This window comes from Agelaius phoeniceus, chromosome 5, assembly GCF_051311805.1.
Source record: "Agelaius phoeniceus isolate bAgePho1 chromosome 5, bAgePho1.hap1, whole genome shotgun sequence".
Classification (NCBI taxonomy): Eukaryota; Metazoa; Chordata; class Aves; order Passeriformes; family Icteridae; genus Agelaius; species Agelaius phoeniceus.
In genome coordinates, this window is record NC_135269.1 from 16,537,784 (window position 1) to 16,558,540 (window position 20,757).

Below are 20,757 nucleotides of genomic sequence, written 5' to 3' on the forward strand. Positions count from 1 at the left end.
TTACAAAATTGAATGTTCTGTACACCACATTGCTGTGACACGAAGCACTGACATTATGAACCAGAGTCAAATGTATAAAGTACAATCACTCTATTAACTACTTAAATTATCTCAAAGATAAGAGATGGCCATGGTGCAATGATCAAGGAAAATGTAATCAGAAGAAAAGGGAATAAGACAAGCAGGTCTCTGCCCTTTCTGGCTTTGCCAGACGTCCTCTTCAAAAACCCACTGCTGCTTGTAATTCTGAAGCTGACATTTATGCTGACATTTGCTGGTATCACAGCACTCTGACTGCAGAGGAGGAGGTGATGACTGTCAGCTACTTCTTTCATTTGAGTTCATTCTTTCCATTCTTTCCCAATATTTGCATGTATGTATGTTTTTCCTTTTTTTTTTCTTTTTGAGAAAACATTGGAAAATAGTAATGTCTTGTTATGGATAATGGCTCATAATGCTTATGTTCCTCAAAAACCCTATGTGGTTTGTGTCGATGGAGCTGAACTAACCTCTTCACATGTGTTCAAAAAGTAATTAATGTTGCTGGAGAAAGGTGAGCTGGGAAAAGCTCTCTTTGTAAGCCCCAGGACCTGCTCTAAGAACACTGACACTCCTTGCACTATGTGAAGCATCACATATTGCAGCACAGATATTGCACACGCTGCTCATGGGGGGTGCATGGAAAGAAGCTGTGGATTCAAAGCAGGAGTAGTCAGACAGCTATGAACAGATTTGCCTCTAAATGTTAAAGTTTAAACTCTTCAGGAGATAATTTAAATTCCTTTCCATTTAAAACGGTGATGTATGTGAACGAATTCAACCAAGGAAAGCTTTGAATTTGGGTGACTACTTTTAATGAGATCACTTTACAACTAAGGGGAAATAAAAGTTCATTCACATGAAATCATTTGGGTCTGTCTTGTATTTTTCTCTTAGGTCAGACCCATTTAGTTCAGAAGGCTCTTCCAAACTTACAGTCTTGACTCTAAAGGCATTGAGACCTCTATTGTTGTGAGAAGTGTGGTCATATAAGCCAAGAAAGTTTCATCTGCCTTAGTGTAAACTTGACTGATGCACACATTTTAGAGGTTTTCTTGCACTGGGGTATATTTTACTGTCTAATTTTTACTAACATGTAAAAAAACCATCAAATTGATCAGGGATATGAATCAAACAAAACCTGAATTTATCAAAGGTACTCTGAAATTTGCCTTATCAATCACAGTGAAATAAAGGTATTATCATAATTCAGGCGAGCTAATAGTGGATGCATGAGATTAACACCTATATCTTACTACTAATAAACAGTAAAAATAACCTGTCTTCTGTGTGGTGTACTTTTTTTAAAAAAAAGAGGAAACATTTTCAGTTTCATATGAACTGATTAGGACTGACAAGATGCAATTCTAAGTGCTCTAGTCAATTTAATCCAATTTAGAGAAAAAAAAAGCTGAAACAAACTTTATGTAATTTCGATTAATGGAAGTATGGAGGAAATCATAACTGTTCACAGATACTCTGTAGCCAGGAAATGAAGCCAAATTGGCTTCACAGTGAGCTTTTCACTTAGTGTTAGTGTGTTCTGAATGAAAAGAGAGAAAAACCTTCAGCATCTAAGTCATAATCTTATACCAAACCTATCTCAAGCATTAATTTAAACCACTTAATTTAATGAAACTTTTCAGTTCATATTCAACAAAACATGACATACTTTATTTCATTGGAACTCATTTTTAAAAAAAAACCCTTTTCTCACGGAAACAATTCCATTTTCAAAATTTAATTCACCTTCAGGGTTTCATTTTTTTGTGTACTCAAAACTGATTTAAAACACATTTTCCTGCTGTAATAGGCTGCAATTAAGCAAGATTTTAAAAAAATGTAATTACTATATCAAGCTAGCACAGCCAATCCAAAATTTCCCTTTTATTTCAAATAAACTTTGATGCAGTTCTTTGAGATTTTTCATTAGTCTCTACACTCCTGCTTTTTTTTTTTCTTTTTTCCTTTTTTTTTTTTTTTCTAGATTGCTTAATGATAAAGGAGGTTTCAGAGCTGAGTTACTGGACAGATCATTTACGAGTCAGGCATTTCTGATACTCCCACTGCAGCACAGTCAAGTATTTAAGCGCGTCAGTGCCACATTTCTTTGCTACATCGGAATGCTGAAGGATGGGGGCCTGTTTTGAGGAAGAGGAGAGCCCATCCCATTGCTGGGTCACCATGACAATGAGACAGCAGGAAGGGAAATGTTTGCCATGCAGGCACATAACCCCAGCGTAACACCGCTCTGGTTAAATATGCCAGAGTGCTGAGAAGGGCTGACCGAGTGTCACACAGCCAAGAAAATGCTCCATCTCTGGGTGGGGATGTGGAGGGAACTTTCTGTCTCCTAAACACGTCTGTGAGATCACCTGGGCTTGGCACAGACCTGTTCCTACACAGGAATTGATCCTGCTGCACTTAGTCACAGCTGGTGGCACATTATGAATGTGTAATACCACATTGCTACTAAACCCCCTGACAATCCAGCCCAGCTGAGGATCCCAAAATCCTGTTGTCAGGTTCCTTCCCCTTAAGGATGGATCTTCACAAGATGCAGATTAAATGATGACATATGGGTGAAATGATCCAAAACAGGAAATCATCTGAACAAAATAATCCACATCCTGCTATTACCAAACATCTATGACCATGCAAAGTTAGATAGCACTTTATGGATGTTTGTGGGAAAGCCATAGTTGAGATGTGTGCTTTTGCTTTGAAATCCAGTTTCTCCTTCTTAAAACTTCCATTTGCTGTGCTATGTGACTCCAGGAGCTCAGCAAGGGCTGCAGTCTGCACAGTTCCTCTCTGTAGCTCTAGGTGCAGAGTGCTGGGAAGTTGCTTTATTCAGGCACAAGAGTGCCTATCTATGGGCACAGTTTCTTTATTAAGTCCCAGAGCAGAAATGGAGCATATATATCATATACACGGTCACACATTTTACACCATGCTAGAAGCTTGTGGCCCTTCCTCCTGCTCTGATTCTCTTCTTAGAGAAGCCACAAGGGAAAGTCCCTGTCTCTCTCAGACATCATCTTTTGCCATTATTCTCAGTCCTTCTTTACTTTAAGTCCTGGGAGAAGAATTCTCCCTGGCCCAGCTTGTCTCCTGTAACTGTCCTCAGGAAGGTGAGCTCTTTATTGTTTGATCTAGTTTGGCAGATGGATTTAAACAATCTTCAGAAATCTCTGCTAAATCTAATCTAGTCTGACTTCACTCCTCTTGAACCCTACAAGTCTTTTGCAAATGAGCCTCCTTCATTATCAGTTACCCAAGCTGTATTTAGTATAATTAAAATGCTGAACTGATGAATCTTCTCACTGAAGGCAGAATGGAGCTGGATTCATGGAAAGGTCACTCAGCAGGAAGGAGGCACAGAAACCAACAAACAAGGGAGATGAGGACCACAGAATCCCTGATATGCTCAACATAGAGGATATTAAAAAGTTGGTAGGAGGTAATGAGCAATAAGCATCCTGGGCCTCTATGTCTTTTAATCTTCAGTCTCCCTTTCTGCCTGAATTGGCTGAATTCTGTGGGATAACTTGGTAGGCATTCAAGGAAGTGACCTACACTGTTTCCTCATGTGTAGCACAATAATCAACAGCATCAAATGAACTGAGCACCAAGCTGGCATCACCCAGTTACAATGGCAGTAGAAATTAAATAGCATTAATTAGAGGGAGAACATGGAACCCTTTCTGCCTGAAATGTCTCTTCTCTTAGCTGTCAAAAGCCTCCATGGTTTGGCTTATTAAGAGCCAAGCTGACAGGAAAGCTGAAGGGAATAAAGGAGCATTCTCCATTGTGTGCCAAGCCAACTGAGGGAGGACTTGAGTTCAAGACTGACTTTTAAAAGACAGCAAAAGGTTCACGAACTTTTATCCATGCACCATCAATACATCTGAAGATCATTCTAACTAGACCACAGACAGCACTTTTGCTCTTATTTCACTGCAAGACCAGGTAAGTAATGTATGTAACAGAGAAATCAGAGATTTTTAATCAGAGATTAAAAAGATTTTTCCAGTTTCCAGAAAGCAAACCAATCTTCCACAACAGTGGACAGTAGTCTTCTTATGTGCTCTGCAGATACCTGTACGTATTCCATGTTAAAATTACATCCACAACAATTTTCCCCCTGAATTTACTGACATTTGATATAAACCAGACTGTTCTGTGCATGAAAAAAAGGAGCTTGATTCTTTGAGGAACAATGAACTCTCATTTCTCAGTACAGAAGAGGTCAACCTCTTGCAAAACTACTGAAGGCAGGTTCTTTGTATTACTTGGAAGTTGCTCTCCTACACCTTCCATTCTCTGACACACTGGGAGGGGCCAGGAGAAATACCAGATTTTTAGTCAGGACTCAGTTCTGTACTCTGTGATTTAAATTCCTGCCAGCTTCTATGATAGACCTACAGAATGGGAACTGTGACGTTGCAAACAAAGCATAGAACAATTATTTACATTTAAAAGGGTTTCTTTGCCACCTTTTGGCAATCAAGCATGTTTGCATAAACTCTTTTTTAAGAACTTGTCTTTACATTTTTATGTATACTTTCCTTTTTTCTATGCTAAACAATTAATGCAATTCCCAACTACTAAACAAAAACCTGTGGACATTATGGACAGTAAACTTTTTTTCTAATTTCATGTCTACACAGTGCCTAAAATTGACTAGAGTCCTGACTGTTGAACAGAACCATCTAGAAATTTTTGTTATTTAGAAAAATAGTATTTCTATTTTGTGAATTTAAAAAAAAAAACTTCATTCACTTGTAAAAAAAAAAGGAAGAAATGTGGCAGCAGATTTACATAAACTACCAGTATAACAAAAGCACATTATTGTGAATATATTATTCACCTACAAGTGAGCTAGAATTACACATTAATAAATTACCCTCGATCCACTTTTAATACCCAATACCCAAAATGCAGATGTTTCTTTGAGTCTTATTTAAGTCACTTGAATCTAAACTTCTACATAATTTCATGTAGTAGTTGCACTATATAAAATTGCTTAGAGAGGAAGATGCCAAAATGGACTAAAAAAAAATCACAGACTTTGCAATAAAAACATTATTTTTGGTCAACATTATTTGCTAAATTAAACCTAACTATATTAATCATTTTGCTCGACCCACAATTGCATTTTTCAGTTAATATATTAATTCTCCTTCCAGTTCCTCTTAGCTTTTCTTACATGCCCTACATCTCTACTTTCCCTTAACAGACAATGGCATATCTTTCTTCTATATTTAGAAACATAACCTCCCTTAGAATGATGTTATATGAGAAACCTCACTTGGACATGTTGTGATGCTCCATGGACTTGAAAACTGTGCCCAAGAAAGACAGGATGTGACAGCTCCATGATCCCTGAAGATGCTTTAAAGGGCATCCAAGAGACAATCTCTTGCTCTTACCACACAGATGTAAAATTACAGCTGAAGGAAACAGGGGAGTGGGTATATGAGAAACTGGGGGCCAGTCAAATCAAGGAGAGTAAAGAGGAAAAAGAAATCCAAGGAGAAAACTTGTGCTGATTACTCTCTTTTCTTTTCTAGAGATTGCCGAGGAAGGAATATGTGCACACTGACTTTCTCCTGCCTGGTCTTTTCCAGGCTTTACCTATCAGCAAGAGGAGCCAAGAGGACATTAATGTCACTCCACCAAAAAAGTTCACTTCTGCCCTCAGGAGATGCAAATCCTACAGATCACTGTCTTTGACTAGGGGCTGCCTGCAAAAGCTGTGCAAGAAACTTCACTGGTCAGTTTAAGTGCAGGATCATTTGTGCATAGGTTTAAATGCAAAATCACTTCAGCTTCAGGAGAGCAGGATTTAGCCCAGAAATCTCACAGTGCAATACATAAGATAAATTTTATTAATTAAGTCAAATTCAAAATTCATATTTTACCATTTTAGGATAAAGAGTATTTCCTAAAATGTCAATAAAGGTTAAAAAAAAATGGCTTGTTGCTTTATTAAACCATCTGTGTTAATTTCCAGTGGCTGCTTATTTTAAGAAAGTAAGAAAGAATCAGCAGCATCATAAAAATACAGATTTTGTTTCTTATATTTTCTACTCATAAAAAAGAGGAAAAGCAAAATGTGAAAGAGCTTAGGGCTAAGGTATTTGGTTTGAGGATCAGTAGAATATTTCATTTCTGTAGGAATAATTATAGTCTTGATTATTATATAAATATTGTTTCATGTTAGTTCTCTGGCCAAAGGTCTAAATTTAGAATTACTCTTTTTATTCATGACACAGTTTCAATAATAAACATTATGATCAAGCCTAGGTGCATGTTACATTATTAAAATGCCTCCTTTTTAAGCACTTGGTGGAATCACTGTTACTGTTCTGCTACAGCTTAGCTAGTCTGCTGGTAAAAATGAAGGTTTATTTTTATGTGGCTTGAACTAAGATGACTGAGTTTTGATGTGTGCTCACCCTTAACTATTAACATTGTGTGCGATGGCAGCTTAAATGTTTTATTTTCAAATGAACAGGCAAATGGACTGTTATTTCTATAAATACTAACAGGATCATGCCCAAGCACCGGGATTTTTCTGCCTGGAGCAAGAGGAAACCACACATTTTCTGTTTATTTTTGTGGGTTTTACTATTTTAAGTAACGTCAAGCCCTGGACTGAGTATATTCTGACATTTCTGGTTAATTTGAAGGAAAAAAAGTCAAAATAATTGCTTAGCAAGTTAGGTCAACTTAAGCTAAGTCACTGAGCGATGAAAAATATTCTCTGTGACAAGAATATATGCCAGGTCCTCCTGGATCTCCATCTCCAAGTCTTCTGCAAAGAAGCTCAAAAGGAATACACAGGAAAGTGGGAAAATGGTTGATGGAAGGCCTGATCATACCAACATGTACCCAAATCTCCTCATGTGCCATTGAAGTGTGACTGTGTTGTGACATTTGAGAGCTGTCCCTGTCTCCTTAACTGCGAGCACATGCTGACAGTGCTATCAGATGCTCTTTTCTGCTCTCTTTTCCCCTGACCTCAGCTTTAACACACACATGAATGGCAAGGCTCTTGAGCTGCCTTTGGAGCAGTAAAACCTGAGCATCAGCTGTGTGGTTTAAACTCCTGCATTTGTCAATGTTATTTTGGTTTTCCTTTGGAGCTGGCTATTTATCTTTTGAAGGTGCAGAAATGACCAAGTATCTGGGTTTTTTTTCTGAGCAATACCTGGGTTCACTCAGCAATAAGCAGTTGATTATTCTCAAGTAACAAAGTATTGCTTGACAATTGTAACTTGCTTTCTGAATAGACAAATGCAGACACCATTAGATGACTGAGGTTTTACAAAGGTATCAGAATGTCCTTTGCAACTAAAGGCTTTTTGCTGCCCCGAGTTGTTCCTCTAAATCTCTGCTCAGCTTGAAACAGTTTGACCTCTGCGTCTCATTTCTTTGCAGTAATAAAACCCTCTAATAAATAAAAAAGAAAAACAACTGAACCAGGTAAATAACATAAAAATTAGGGAAGGAGAAAGCTAATGAACTTAATTGTAATTACTGTACCAGTATTGAATCGACTTAAAAAGTATTGATTAAATAACTGCATATTTACATCTTGTACTGGACCCGCTGAAGGCAAATGATGCATTGCAAAGCAAACAGAGGCTGACCTTTGCACGTTTTCCCATCAGGCTGCAGGGTAAATCCAACTGGGCAACTGCAGCGCACCCCTGTCGCGGTATCCTTGCAAGTCCGATCACAGCCTCCGTTATTGACAGCACATGTTTCTGCAGAATGAAAGAGAGACAGAGAGGGAGAGAGAGGGAGAAAGGCAGTGTAATGAAATGCTCTGGGGGAGGGGAAGGGCACTGCCTCTTTGGGGCAATATTACAACATATTAAAAGCAATGTAAGTTTTAAGTTAGCCAACTGAAGCAAGCTCAAGGTCATCAGGGTCCACGTACTGGTTTTGACTGGTAAATCATTTCCACAAGTCATGATTTCTCTTTCCTCCCAAACTGGAGATTTTACTTAGTGTATTTAGTTCGTGTTTTTTCAACTCTCTTAGACAATAGGATGGGTTATTACATATGAAACAAGTTTAAAAAGAAAAAAAAAAGTGATTGCATTTAAAAGCAGAATCAAACATTCTGTTTTGCATCAGTCAATGTCTAGTTGAGGTATTTTAAAGTTCACTTTTAAATGATGTTGTAGGCATAATGAACTTTAAAAACAATAGAAAGCAAAGCAGAGTGCTAGGCTTGGAACCGAGAATTTAAAACCCTTAGTTAAGAAAGAGTTAATGGAAAATGAACTACATATATCACTTTGACAAGAATCTACATGCCCAATCTGTTCTTACTGAACTACAAGCAAAAGGCATCTGGGTTTTGTCCACTTAAAGCTTTTTGCAAATTGAAAGGAGTTTGGAGTGGGTGGGAGGGCATAATTGAGGTCACTGAACCCATTCCAAGCTGTGTCATTGAAATTTCCCAGTGCTTGTAGTATGTAGAAGGGTGGCTGGGCAAACACAGACAAGAGAAAGTTGCAATACTTCTGAGCTTTTACTACAGTGGGCAGTGACTATTAGGTACCACTGGATTAAAAAAAAATAAAATCTCCAACTTCATTACAGAAAAAGCAAGAACCCCTCCCTCGCTGCCGTTGTTTGGTGTTACTCATGTATGCACATGCACACACCGGACACATGCATATGCACACATACTCACAAACACATCCATAAAGGAGATAAAAGGCAAGGGAAATGATTAACTTCTCTTTGATCCACAGAATGGAGTGGATGTAAGGATGCCAATTTAGCATGTCAGTTTGAACTGTACATTTTTCTGAAAAGTATTTACTTCAGAGAATAAGTCCTTTTAATAGTATCTTTTTCAGTTGCTCTGGATTTGATTAAATTAAAATACCCCACTGCCCCCCAAGATTGCCATTATTATACTCAGCTCACCTCTTTCCCTAAAGAGGCTTTGTCATTACTTACTCAGATTTACAGACTCCTATTGCTGAATATTCACAGCCTGTGTCACAATTGTACCCTGTGGACAGGGTCTGACAATCAGCTATAGGATATGCTAATTGGGAATTGCTTTAGAACAGTACATTGATCAAAAATTATTTACACAGAACAGAACAGGCTTTATTTTTCTATTGACTAGTACTAAAAGATTTTTATTTTAAAGTGCTTTGCCCTCAAGGTGAACTTAGACTGGCCATTTTTAAGAACTTCACTGCTTAAAAAAAACGAAGTAATTGTTTTTTTCTCTTTTGCACTGGCACAGGCCTCTCCACCAGTGTGAAATAAGCTCCTGGCACTTAAGAACAAACTGAAACACAAATTTGGGGCATACACGCATTAACAGCATGGGACAGGTCTCTGAGCCCATACACATTCACACAGTCCTCCAGATAGATTTTATATTTTTATGTCTGTTTGCTATGTAATGACATCATGTAGAGAGAGCTACCAGTATAGAAATGGATTTGCATGCAACTGCCAGGAAGCACAGCTAACGAAGGGATTGACATGTTATCTGGAAAGGATTTCTGAAAATGGAGATGAGTCTGAAAGGATTTCTGAAGACGGAGCAGCTCCTGATTTTCAGACAGTTCTTGCTCACCTTGCAGGACTTCAACCTAACTGTTTAAGCAATATAGTTCTGACTTTCATCTACTTCTCTGGAAAGCACTATTTTATAGACTTACAGGCTGAAACTTCTGCTTGAAGAATTCTGCAAATGACAACTGTGGCATTTCCATTTGTATGTGAACATGAGTGCGTCCTTGTAGACCAACATATCAGATAATAATTTTATGTTTCAGGGAAGGCAAAATGTATCAGGTCATTTAAAATTTTTAACTTGGGCACAGTTTAAGGGCAGGAGGATTTGCCAGGAGTAAAGAGTTAAGGTTAAAACTCAGGAAAAAGCACTGAAGGTTACGTTTGACATGGCACTGCAAAGAGCAGTAAATCTTCTGTTAGCAGATTAACTCTGGCATATGAAGACTCCTTTATTGCAGTGTGTCAACACAAGATGAACATAAGCAGTAATATTTCTGCTTTCTGGATGACATCCAGTGAAAATGAATAGACACAACAATTTTTTTTTTTCTCATGGCATGGATGACTGGATCTATAGGGTAAGGGTCATTCAATGAACAAGAGTTATTTCTACGTATAAATAGAAGGAATCAAGGCAGCTTTTCTTATTTTCACACAGATTTAGTAAAACAAACCAAAAAGGGTAAATACCCTGCAACCTTCCTAGCAACTCTGACTTTCATACATGATGAACTCTTAACAGAATGAAGATCCAAGTGAGCAAGAGGACATGTGACAGTACCTCTCACACTTTGGATAATTGGAGAGATGTACTGATGAAATTCCTTAAACTCAAGGTCGTGAGAAAACATCGGTAAAAGAAAGCAAACATGAATAGCAGAATGTGGGAAAGAGGCAACATCAAAGAGAGGAGCTGAAGGCTATACACAACACAAACCCAATGCATGACCACATGTGTTTCTGAGTTTCTGAGAGGGGTGACACCAACTCATCCCTCACCTCAGCACTACCAAACCTCAGCATATATTTGAAACACAAATACAACTTTTAGGCCTCAAGCCAAGAGCAGAAGTAAATTACTTATTTCCATTCTATCGCAGTGGAGAAGCTATGGAAGGGAAAGAACAGACGTTAGAAATTGGATCAAGTCTTCATGGTGATATTGGTCCTACAGATAATTTTTGCTGTTTTTTTTCTCTGTGAAAGACAATATCAACATTTTAGCCTTTTTTCTTGTTTGTTTCAAACTTTTTTTTTTTTTGTTTTGTTTGTTCTGACAAGGTAGCAAAAAAAAACAAAACTGGAAGACACAACTAAAGCAGCATGATGTTACTGGCATTTAGGTTGCTTCTGAATTATGACAAAGCTCAAAATCTGAAACAATTAGACCTTACTGTTAATTTAAAGTGATATTTGAAGCCCCATCAACATCCCTACTGAATTCATACCAGAAAATTCAAGCAGAAACAGGGATCTAAAGAAAAGGACATCTATTTATATGAGGCGGTCTGGGAGACATTACATTGTATTTTTTCAGTGTAAGCTCCTAATTTTGGAACAATCTCTCATGTGTCTGCTCAATGGACCCACAGACATCCATTGATCCAAAGAAATATCCATTGATCCAAAGAAATATCTAAAATCATTTTCAATGCTATGGTGTGCACATTTCAATGTGCTATGGTTTAATCCATAGGAACTCTTGCTTTAACATTAGTCCACTGCACTATGGGATATGCACTGCTTCTGGATATTAAAATATCCAATTAAAAACGCAAGCTTGAGCTGCTAGTCCTTCAGCACCAGAACAGGAACATTGACTTGGTTACCAGGTGAAGTTACTCCAGCGCCTGCAAGGGTTTAGCAGGGAAAGAGCAGCTCTTCAGGTTCTAGTTCTGAAGCTTTTGAACAAAACCAGAATCTCTATCAGGTGGCAACAGGTCACTTTCTTAGAGTCACACTAGACAGGATTTATTCGACTTTGAAACTATTAAATGCCTGAAACTTCAAACAGATCTCATGGTTTGAGAATATTTCTGAAAGCCTGATTTTTCAGCTTCTTCTATGAAACAAGTAAATATAACCATTTAAAATACAAACTTCTAATAAAAATCTGTTTGTTTGGGGTTTTTAAAGTAGCCAATTATTTTATAAAGCCAATTTCTGTGACTTCAGGTTATCTCATGAATGAAAGAACATAACATGATTTTAAGGGTATTGGTCAAAATCAGGCAAATCTTGGATTCTCTATTATTGATTGTTGGTTCAGTCTGGACTAAAATCACAACCAGTTTTATAGGAACTAAGATATGATGCAAAGCAGAACAAAATTCCATAGGTCCTTGAGATTAGCAGGGTTACATCTGAAGATCATTCAGTAATCTATGTCTTAACTAGGTCATTCTCTATAATATTTGATAAATCATGAGGAAAGGTATTAAAACTGGACAAGGTAAACACCAATAAAGGCAAGAGGAGGGGATCTAGCACCAAGGTGCTTTATTTAGAGATATGGAGAAGTGATTCTCTGATCTTTTTGGTTACTCATCATGGCAGTCTGAAGCCAACAGGATCCAAAAAAACCCACTTGCTCCCAGACTCCTGATCATAACACAATGACTGGAAAGAGTGGATAACAATTGTAAACGTAAGAGCTGCTCTCAAGAATGTGTGTAAAACATGCTAAGAAGTCTTAACAGAAGAAAAAAACCCAGCTGACATAAAAACAAGAGATCTACACAACCTAAGTGAAAATGGGAGAGGGAAGCCACTAAAGTCATCACCTACATTCAAGGCAGCCTTGCAGCATCTGTCTCTTAGGAAAAGCATGAGAGGGACACTGAATGGCACCTTCTTGCTGAGAAAATGTTGTTGGACTAAATGAAATGACTGTTCTGTAGGGCTTATGATTGCCATTTCCTCTGAATCAGAGAGGAAGGCTGGACTGACCCCCTGTCTTAAGGCCTTGTGCAGAGGAAAAGGATTTTTTGAGGCAACTGGTAGACTGCAGATAAAAACATAGCAGTCCAAACCAAAGAGTTTTCTCTAAGTTTGCCAGATTTCAAAACTGTTTAGGTTGACATGGTAAGCAGTAAGTACAGCCAAAAGGAAGACCTGAAAATGGAAAAATGCTTTTTTCCACCACCTAGCTCCTATGATTACCCAAATGATAACACTAACCAAAGGGCAAGTTAAAGAAAACCAGCAATTCAAACTGCCTTTATTTGGAATTCATTTGCAGTGGACTAAAGCTCATTGTGGTCACAGAAACAGGATGACTGGGCTCAAAATCTGTGCCATATTATTTTGAGCTTATTCTGAGTCAATATTTATGCTAGGGAAGAGCAATTCTTGATGGAGTAGCCTGGAGCTCAGAATTTAGAGAAGCCATCAAGTCCTATCAAGTAAATCACAATCTAAGTAAAGTTATGAGTAACCATACTCAGATTGTAATCATGTCTCCTTCTACACTTGGTCTGGATTTTGCACAAGATCTGAACATGGCATCTTATGATCAGAATAACCGCCTTGAATTCAGGGGTCAGACACATGAACAAGTTAATCTTCATGCAACTAAAGCTAAATGGTGCAAGCAAGATAGCAGCTTTAGTACACTCACAGTTTTAGCCAGTGCAACAAGAAGGTATATGGATTAATTAGACCATGTTTTTCCTAAAAAGGTACCTCTGGAGTAATAATTCCTGGCAACTGGAGTGGCAAAAAGGGTAAACTATTTCGTGTAGCTGTTTCTCAGCAGATGTACTGTCACTAAAGCTGTTGTAAACTGCTACTGTCTCTGAATCAACTGATAACCTGTTTACCTATCCTAAGCACATAAAAATGAGTTTATTTCTCATTTTTAAATTTCTCTATATTTAATTCACAGTGAAACACCAACTTTGAACAACTGTGAAAAGATTAAGGACGTCTGTTAAAGATAGTCATATATATGGCTTTGAGAATTTTGAGAAGGTCTAATCTGAAACCACTGATTGCATTGTCTGTTGTGATTCCTTGCATCACTGTAGTGTTTTGGGACCAACACCAGGACTCCGTTGTGCAAACTTTGTTGCAGTTTTGAAAAAGTGATGATGGTATGCGAGCAGTTCTATGAGAGGACAAGATCCTGTTGAGCTGAGTGGTATGGGCTCCCTTCCCTTAAACAATGTTGAATTAATTTAGTTTAATACACAAAGTGTCTGGAGTCCTTAATTTGTGCCTCCCCTCCCCTCCTGAAAAACCACTTTGCTCCATCTGGCTCAAAGGCTGCCTGTGCAGACATCTCATCTGTTTCCTTCATATTGGTGTCACAGCACAATCTCCACCAAAAAGAGCTTTTTCTGAATTCTTTTTGAACTGGGGTTCTCTCTCTTCCTCCTAACTTTTATCTAGAGAATCCGGAAATAATTTTAACCACTAGTGGTAGGTGAAGCGCATGACCATGCCTAAGAACTAAGGACTACGTAACTGAATAAAAAAGACCACACTGAAGATCCCCTGCAAATTCTGATCAAAAATGCAGAAATCCTGAAAGCCTGAAACTTGGAAGAGATTCAAACTTAACTCAGGAAAGGCCATTAAAAAAGAAAATAATTCTGTGGATTATAAAATGAGCTTGCCTTTACATAAGAGGGAATATGCAGTATGAGTAAGAAAGCCATGAGACAGAGAACAGATGATAAGAGTGCTGTTGCCATCCATAAAAAGAATTTTACTGAAAGCAGCAGTACATGAGGTACACGTGCTATGTGGCAGTAGATCAGGGTACAGGGAGGGACGCAAAGGACAACAAGCACAAGAAGAAACGAAACACAAAATATTTCAATTTTCAGTTAAGGGAGAACTGTGCTATTCTCATGCAAATTATGCTCTGTGATGCTGAAAGGATAGAGAAAGAGCATTCACAAGAGTATAATGAAAGAAACAAATAGCTGTGAACAGATGAAGGAGAAACTGAAAGAGCTCCAAATTCAGGGAATGAAAAAGGTAAGACAGAAAGAGTAACTTTCAGGATGTTGAATTCTTCACTTCGTTATGCTTGTCTCCTCATTTCCTTGCAATTTCATGATTGGTAGAATTTTATTTGCATGAAAATAGGATGAGAATTCTGCCCTGCCACATAGGGAATGTGTGAAGAAAAAACTCAGTGAATCTTACACTGAATCATGAACCCCTCAGCTCTCAGTTCAGAAAAACTCGATTCCTCTTCAGGGAACGCTACATATTTAGGGAATGTCACTTGATAGAATTGGATCAGGTGTTTTATAAGCATCCTATGAGTCCAGTCTGGTTCTTAAAATTAACACTTGTAGCTGTGGTGCTCTCTCTAGATAGAGAAGCTGCATTTAAGAAAAACTGAAACTCTCTCAACATTGTGAAGGAGCATTATCTCCTGACCTTGGATAAATCCTTTCATTTAAAATGGGAAAGCAAAACAATGGAAGGTATTGCCAGGAATTCTGGATAAGGTCAGAGTCTTTATCATCAGCAAAGAAATGAAAAGGGATTTTTACAGGAAATAGCACGCCATTCACAAACTCAATGAATAAAAGTGACGGTAACTCAAGATGAAAAGATCTGCCCTTGGGAGACAGAGAATGCATGAATGACCTCAGGGATTCCTTCCCCCTGTTTGCTATGATTTCATACAGCAAAGTAGAACTGACAGAAGGAGTTAAAGTCAGGTCTTGGTTTCACAGTCAGTAACTGAATTATAGAATCTCCTAGCAATATGCCTGCTAATGAAATGTTTGCAATTCTTTATTGATTAAAGCACAAAAGGATTATGATGCATACAGAGACACACGCTTGGCTTTCTGACAGTGAATGTTTACAAGTCAGGTAAAAGCCATTCAGAAAAATAAAGACATATTTTAAGTAATTGGAAAGAATCCTAGGAGGCAGTACAACAAAGCTAGGCACTGAAGTACACACTGGAAAGGTGCTCTTGGCTTAAAGTGACCCTTGGTAGCCTGTAACTGTGATAGAATTTAACTGCTTTGAAAGAACACTTCAAAACAAACACTAGCTTGTCCATCATCCTGCTCTTTGAGACAGAAACCTGGGGAGTAATATCGCTCTCGTTCTATTTTGAAAGAAGACAAAAATAAAGTCCGCAGAATCCGTTTTTAATTCATGTTGGAATGAAACAACGTAAGGCTTTTGGAAATTTTCTGATGGCAAACCAGATCTCGTACACTCTTTACTCCAGTGTTTGGTAGTTTAGGCATTAAATTGTATGTTAGAAACCCAGGTCACATTTTCTATGCTTTTAAGTTTACTGAAACGGAAAAATCCCTAGCCTTTATCAAGCTATTGATTACCAATAGTGGCCCCAAGGGTGGAACATATACATGAGGCAATAATGAGTTAGTCTGACTCTATAGACCAACATTTTTCTTGAATAGGGGTGGCAATGCACTGTGAAAGGGTCTTTAGAACCACTTCCTTAAATTTTAAATGAATATTCAAACAAGTACGTTCTGTCTGTGTACATTCTGTCTCCCTATTTCTGAAGACCATTCCAGTCAAAAGCACTGTGAAAACCCAGAGTTTCCCCACAAAACCTACTTTCAAGAAAAAAGCCTTTTGACAGAAAACTCTCATCAGATGATAAGATTCTTTAAGGTTAAGAATGTGTGGCTTTCATATGTTCTACAGCTCCTTTTTCTGATCTGCAAAGAAGCTAAATATGGCTCTACCACAGAGTCCTGAAATCCAGAAAATGATGAGATTTCCATATTATATACACTGTCACTGTGTGGTTTATACAGTATTTCAAGATAGATGCTACAGATTCTATAGTATTTCAAGATGCTTGATTTTGGACAAGTTATTCACACTGAGTCACCAGCAGAGAGATCTTTGGATGGTGAAAGACTATAGAAGGAAAATCCCCATATTGATATGCAATCATTTTAAACATGGCAGGAGAAAATAAATTTAAGTAAGAGACTCTGGTAATTGTAGTTAACTTTGTGGATTCTATTTTCCTGTAATCAAAAAAAGCTGAATGTCTCTACTGAAGAGAAAACAGTGATTCAAAAAGTCCTGTGTGTCATAAAGCGTGGTGGAAGTAAAAAAAAGCCCACTAGAGAAATTAGAAGATTTCTTATTTTTCAGGTGCTCCAGACAAGTCAGTCAAAGCACATTTGATGTTCAGGATGAATAGGGCAGCCTAATCCTTAGATAACTGGAGGTTAAGAAAAGATGCTATATGGCTGACTATTAAATTCAGATGACTCAAGAAATATGATGTTGAATACTACTTTTGGTTCAAATGGCTAAACCCAAGCTCTAAATTTGTAAATCTCTCTGCCTTTTTTGATGTAACAGATATTTAAATGCTTGCCTTTGCTACAAATGCTGTCAGCCATGGAACAAGCTCAAGTTGTGGGTTTTTTATTTAATATGATATGAGCAGCTCATTAAAATCCATTGTAGGTACTGGGCTAATGATATGAAACCCAAACAGCTTTGACCAGGATAGGATAAACACAGTTACCTTGGCTGATGTGGCCAGGTACCTTCAGGAGGCACAAGATTGGATGAAAGAGCTGACCAGCACACAGAGAAGGGAGTACTGGCATGTCATTCAAGTGGCCAGAGCAGGACTTGCACTTTTGATCTATTATTCTGAATTGGCTTTGGCTGTTTACTGCAATGGTTGGGATCCTTGGCGTTGAGTTGATGGGGAAGTACAATTTCCACAGCAAGCAAATGCAAACAAAGAGATGATTCTGCCCCACATAACTTGAAGGGAGGATACTCTCTGTCATAGACTAATCCACAGCAGAAATGCCCAAATTGCAACTTCCACAGTTCACATCTCTAGCTATTGCTGTGCAGAGGGAATGGTCTTAGCTGACTGCACACTCACCTCTCCAGGCAGGTAGCTGGGTGCTCATAATAAATGGCTGGAAAGCCACTGATAAGATAATGAAAGAGGAGACATCTGCAGAAATCAAATGATTCTTGCTGCAATAAGGAAAATACAGAACTAGTGAAAATACTACCTTATTTGCTGGTTAAGTGCCAGGAATACAGCCAGACCACAACCCTGTCTGTGAGCAACTCCTAGGAAATCAGAGATGAAATGTAATGCAGGTGCACATATATCCCAGCCTGGCAAAGCTGGTCCTTGGTTTCCAAATGGCACCCCAGAAGCAATCAAGGCAGAAGTAAAATTGAGAAGTAACAAAGACCAGCACAGTTCCAATGCACTTCACAGCCTATACCAGCATTTCAGCTGACAGTAGAATACCTTGGAGGGTTCTTAGGAACCAGCTTCCAGGGAAGAGAATTGCATCACTCTCTCTGTGGTGGGTTGCAAATAACCTTACTGATGACCAAGAAGTCGATGTCCAATGACAAAATCCTCAACTGCCCCGACACAAAATTAGCTAACTATGTCTTGTGAAGGAGTGAATTTCTGTGTAGTTTGGATTTCTGAAGATACTTCTAGCAGTGGTGTCTGTTTTGCTTCCCTTAAGCATGGAAGGGAAATTACTACAATTTCTCAACTTCAGGATGGGCTCATTGTCCTGTTGCTCTTTGCTATACTTACAAGTACTTTGTACACCCCTCTTCTTGTGATGAGAAGGAAGCAACTTTCTATCTTCTAGGCTCAGAGCAAGAATGTTTTATGGTCAAAGTGAGTTCTTACAACAGTGACCTCAGAGAAGAGATCACTCTTTACAACTTCCTGAAAGGTGGTTGTGGTCAGGTGGGGGTCGGTCTCTTTCACCGGGCAGCAACTGACAGAACCAGAGGACACAGTCTTAGGTTGTGCCAAGGGAAATAAAGGTTGGATATTAGGAAAAAGTTTTTTACAGAAAGGGTGATAAAGTTCTGGAATTGTCTGCCTGCAGAGGTGGTGGAGTCACCATCCCTGGATGTGTTGAAAAAAAGGCTGAATGTGGCACTCGGTGCCATGGTTTACTTGAGATGTTAGGGCATGCCATGGTTTAGGGCACGGGTTGGACTTGATGATTTTTAAGGTTTCTTCCAACCTAGTGATTCTGTGAATTCTGTGAAGAATGAAAAAAGGATTGAAGGTGAGGAAGATATTTAGTGTTGGCAGTTGTTCTGAAGTCACCTCATGTTAAGCCCAAATGAAACTGATTCATTGACTGCTAAAGAGTAGAGGAAGGAAAATGAAACACAGCGAGAAATGAGTCAGTCTGCCTCTTCAAGAAGAGCTGGCCAGAGGACAGGATCTAACAAACAGCCTGCACAAAGCATCCTGGTTGTGTTGCTAAAACACTTTACAGTCTAGTAAGGCCTGGGATGATGGTGATGTAGCGAGTGACTGCATTTTTAAAGACAATATAAAAAAATACTTCATAAAATTGCTTGGTTCAAAGAGTTGATGTCAAGGGCAAGCCAAAGAGCAAAGCATTATCTCTGACGAGACTCCTTGAGCCTAAATTTCAGACAGTTCTACAGTTCTGGTTCCTCAAAGAGGAAGTTTCCAGCTGCTTGTCACCTTTTTGTAAGCACTTGGCTTATTTGTAATGAGTGAGCCCGATGGCATAACTGATGCTATGAATTCTATTTCTGTGACTAGAATATCAAGTTCTAAAAGGTTTCTTAAAGGTTTCTAAAAGAAAGCTTCAGGATATCAACAGACAATTGCTCTACAGTGGTCAAGGAGAATTAAGCCCAAAAGCCTTAATTACTTACAATTTATTTATGATAAAGTGCTAGGCTCCTGGATGATTTATTTTTACAGTTTAGACGGTGATGGGGCTGTTGGACTTATGAATTCTCTCCAGGGCTATAACAGCAAAAAGAGATACGGAAGCATGAATAAAAGCAACTTCCATTGATGAAGATGTGACACTGGACAAAATATTTTGAAGGTAAGTGTATTAGTAGAGTTAACTGGAAGTTTGGTGCTTCTTAAGTTGTGTGCCCATACTAGAATGTCTCTCATACAGTTAGGCAGGGCAGATATACTGTGATTCACACTCATTCTGGATTTAGACTGAAAGATATGTGAAATGCACCAGTCCACTCCTCTAACCAGGCAGGGCAGATTCATCTTATGATGCTAGGATAGACAAAACAGTTGTAGCAAATGGGTTCCCAAGGAAAAGAAGGTAAGAGAAGATAGAGAAGGTTGCTGTGATGCTCCTGAGAAACACACAAAATATTTTCAGAAAATATTCTGCTATACAAAACACACACACAAAAGAGAGATTTGAACATAATTTTAAAGAGCTGAAGGCTGTGCTCAACTAACTGCAAGACAAATGACACCAGATGTTTACAAAGACATGAAGACATTGGTGGTGCCCTTCTGCTTTGTAGCAAGTGCAAGGTGTTCTGCAAAAAAAGGAATGTATGAGTGCCTTAGAGATGATGGTACAGCTCTGCTTTTGGAGCTGTGCACTTCTGCCGGATCCATGTCCTTTCTCAACTACTGAATGCTCATGGCTCAAGGTGCAGTTCACAGCAGCCACCACAGAACTGAGGCAGGACCTCTCCAGGAGCCCCCCTGGAGTACAACTAAGGCTGCACTGCCTCCATTCCATGACGGCAATGGCCAAGGGGAAGTGAGGAAGAGGGAAATGAGCTGTATGAATGTTCACTGACCAGACAACAGCCATTCAGTGCCATCTCTGGAAATGGATCACTCTTGACTGTGAATCCAAGTGCTTTTCTTTGATTCAGGGAAATAGGGTTTCAGCTGGAAGCCCTCAGGATCTGTCCAAAGATTACGAAGAAGTTGGATGGAAATTCCTAGGCATCTTTGGACAGTTCTAAAGGGAAGTTTCTTGTAGGTCATCAGGGAAGACCAGTTTCTCATCTGCCTCAGAAGATCTAGATAAGAATGCATCTAACAGGAAGGAAAATTGAGTATTTACCTAATTTTCTCTATTTAAGATTTAGCCACAAGTCACAGGACTACACCATGACTCGGACACAGCCAGTCTGAGGTTCCCAGTCCTAATGTAGCAAGATGACTGCTCTAGGCAGCCTTGTCTGACAGCAACACTCTTCTAAAGCAATCTTTTCAGGCTTATTCTGAGCCTTGGCTGACTTCAAGGGTTATACAGATCATAGTCATTTTGCTAGCATGCAGCAAATGACAGGGGACTAGCAATTATCATCTCAGGACTTGCAATTGAAGGCACCTTTCAT

The 20,757-nt window shown here is 38.7% G+C and overlaps 1 protein-coding gene across 2 annotated transcripts in view; it reads right to left on the reverse strand.

The window, feature by feature from the left end:
- Positions 1–20,757, reverse strand: part of SCUBE1 (signal peptide, CUB domain and EGF like domain containing 1) — a 194,158-nt gene that overhangs the window by 60,799 nt on the left and 112,602 nt on the right. For both annotated transcript variants that reach the window (XM_077178403.1, XM_054631631.2), the window contains one exon: positions 7,701–7,817. In XM_077178403.1, the coding sequence (XP_077034518.1) occupies positions 7,701–7,817 (117 nt within the window). The remainder of the gene's footprint in view (positions 1–7,700; positions 7,818–20,757) is intronic.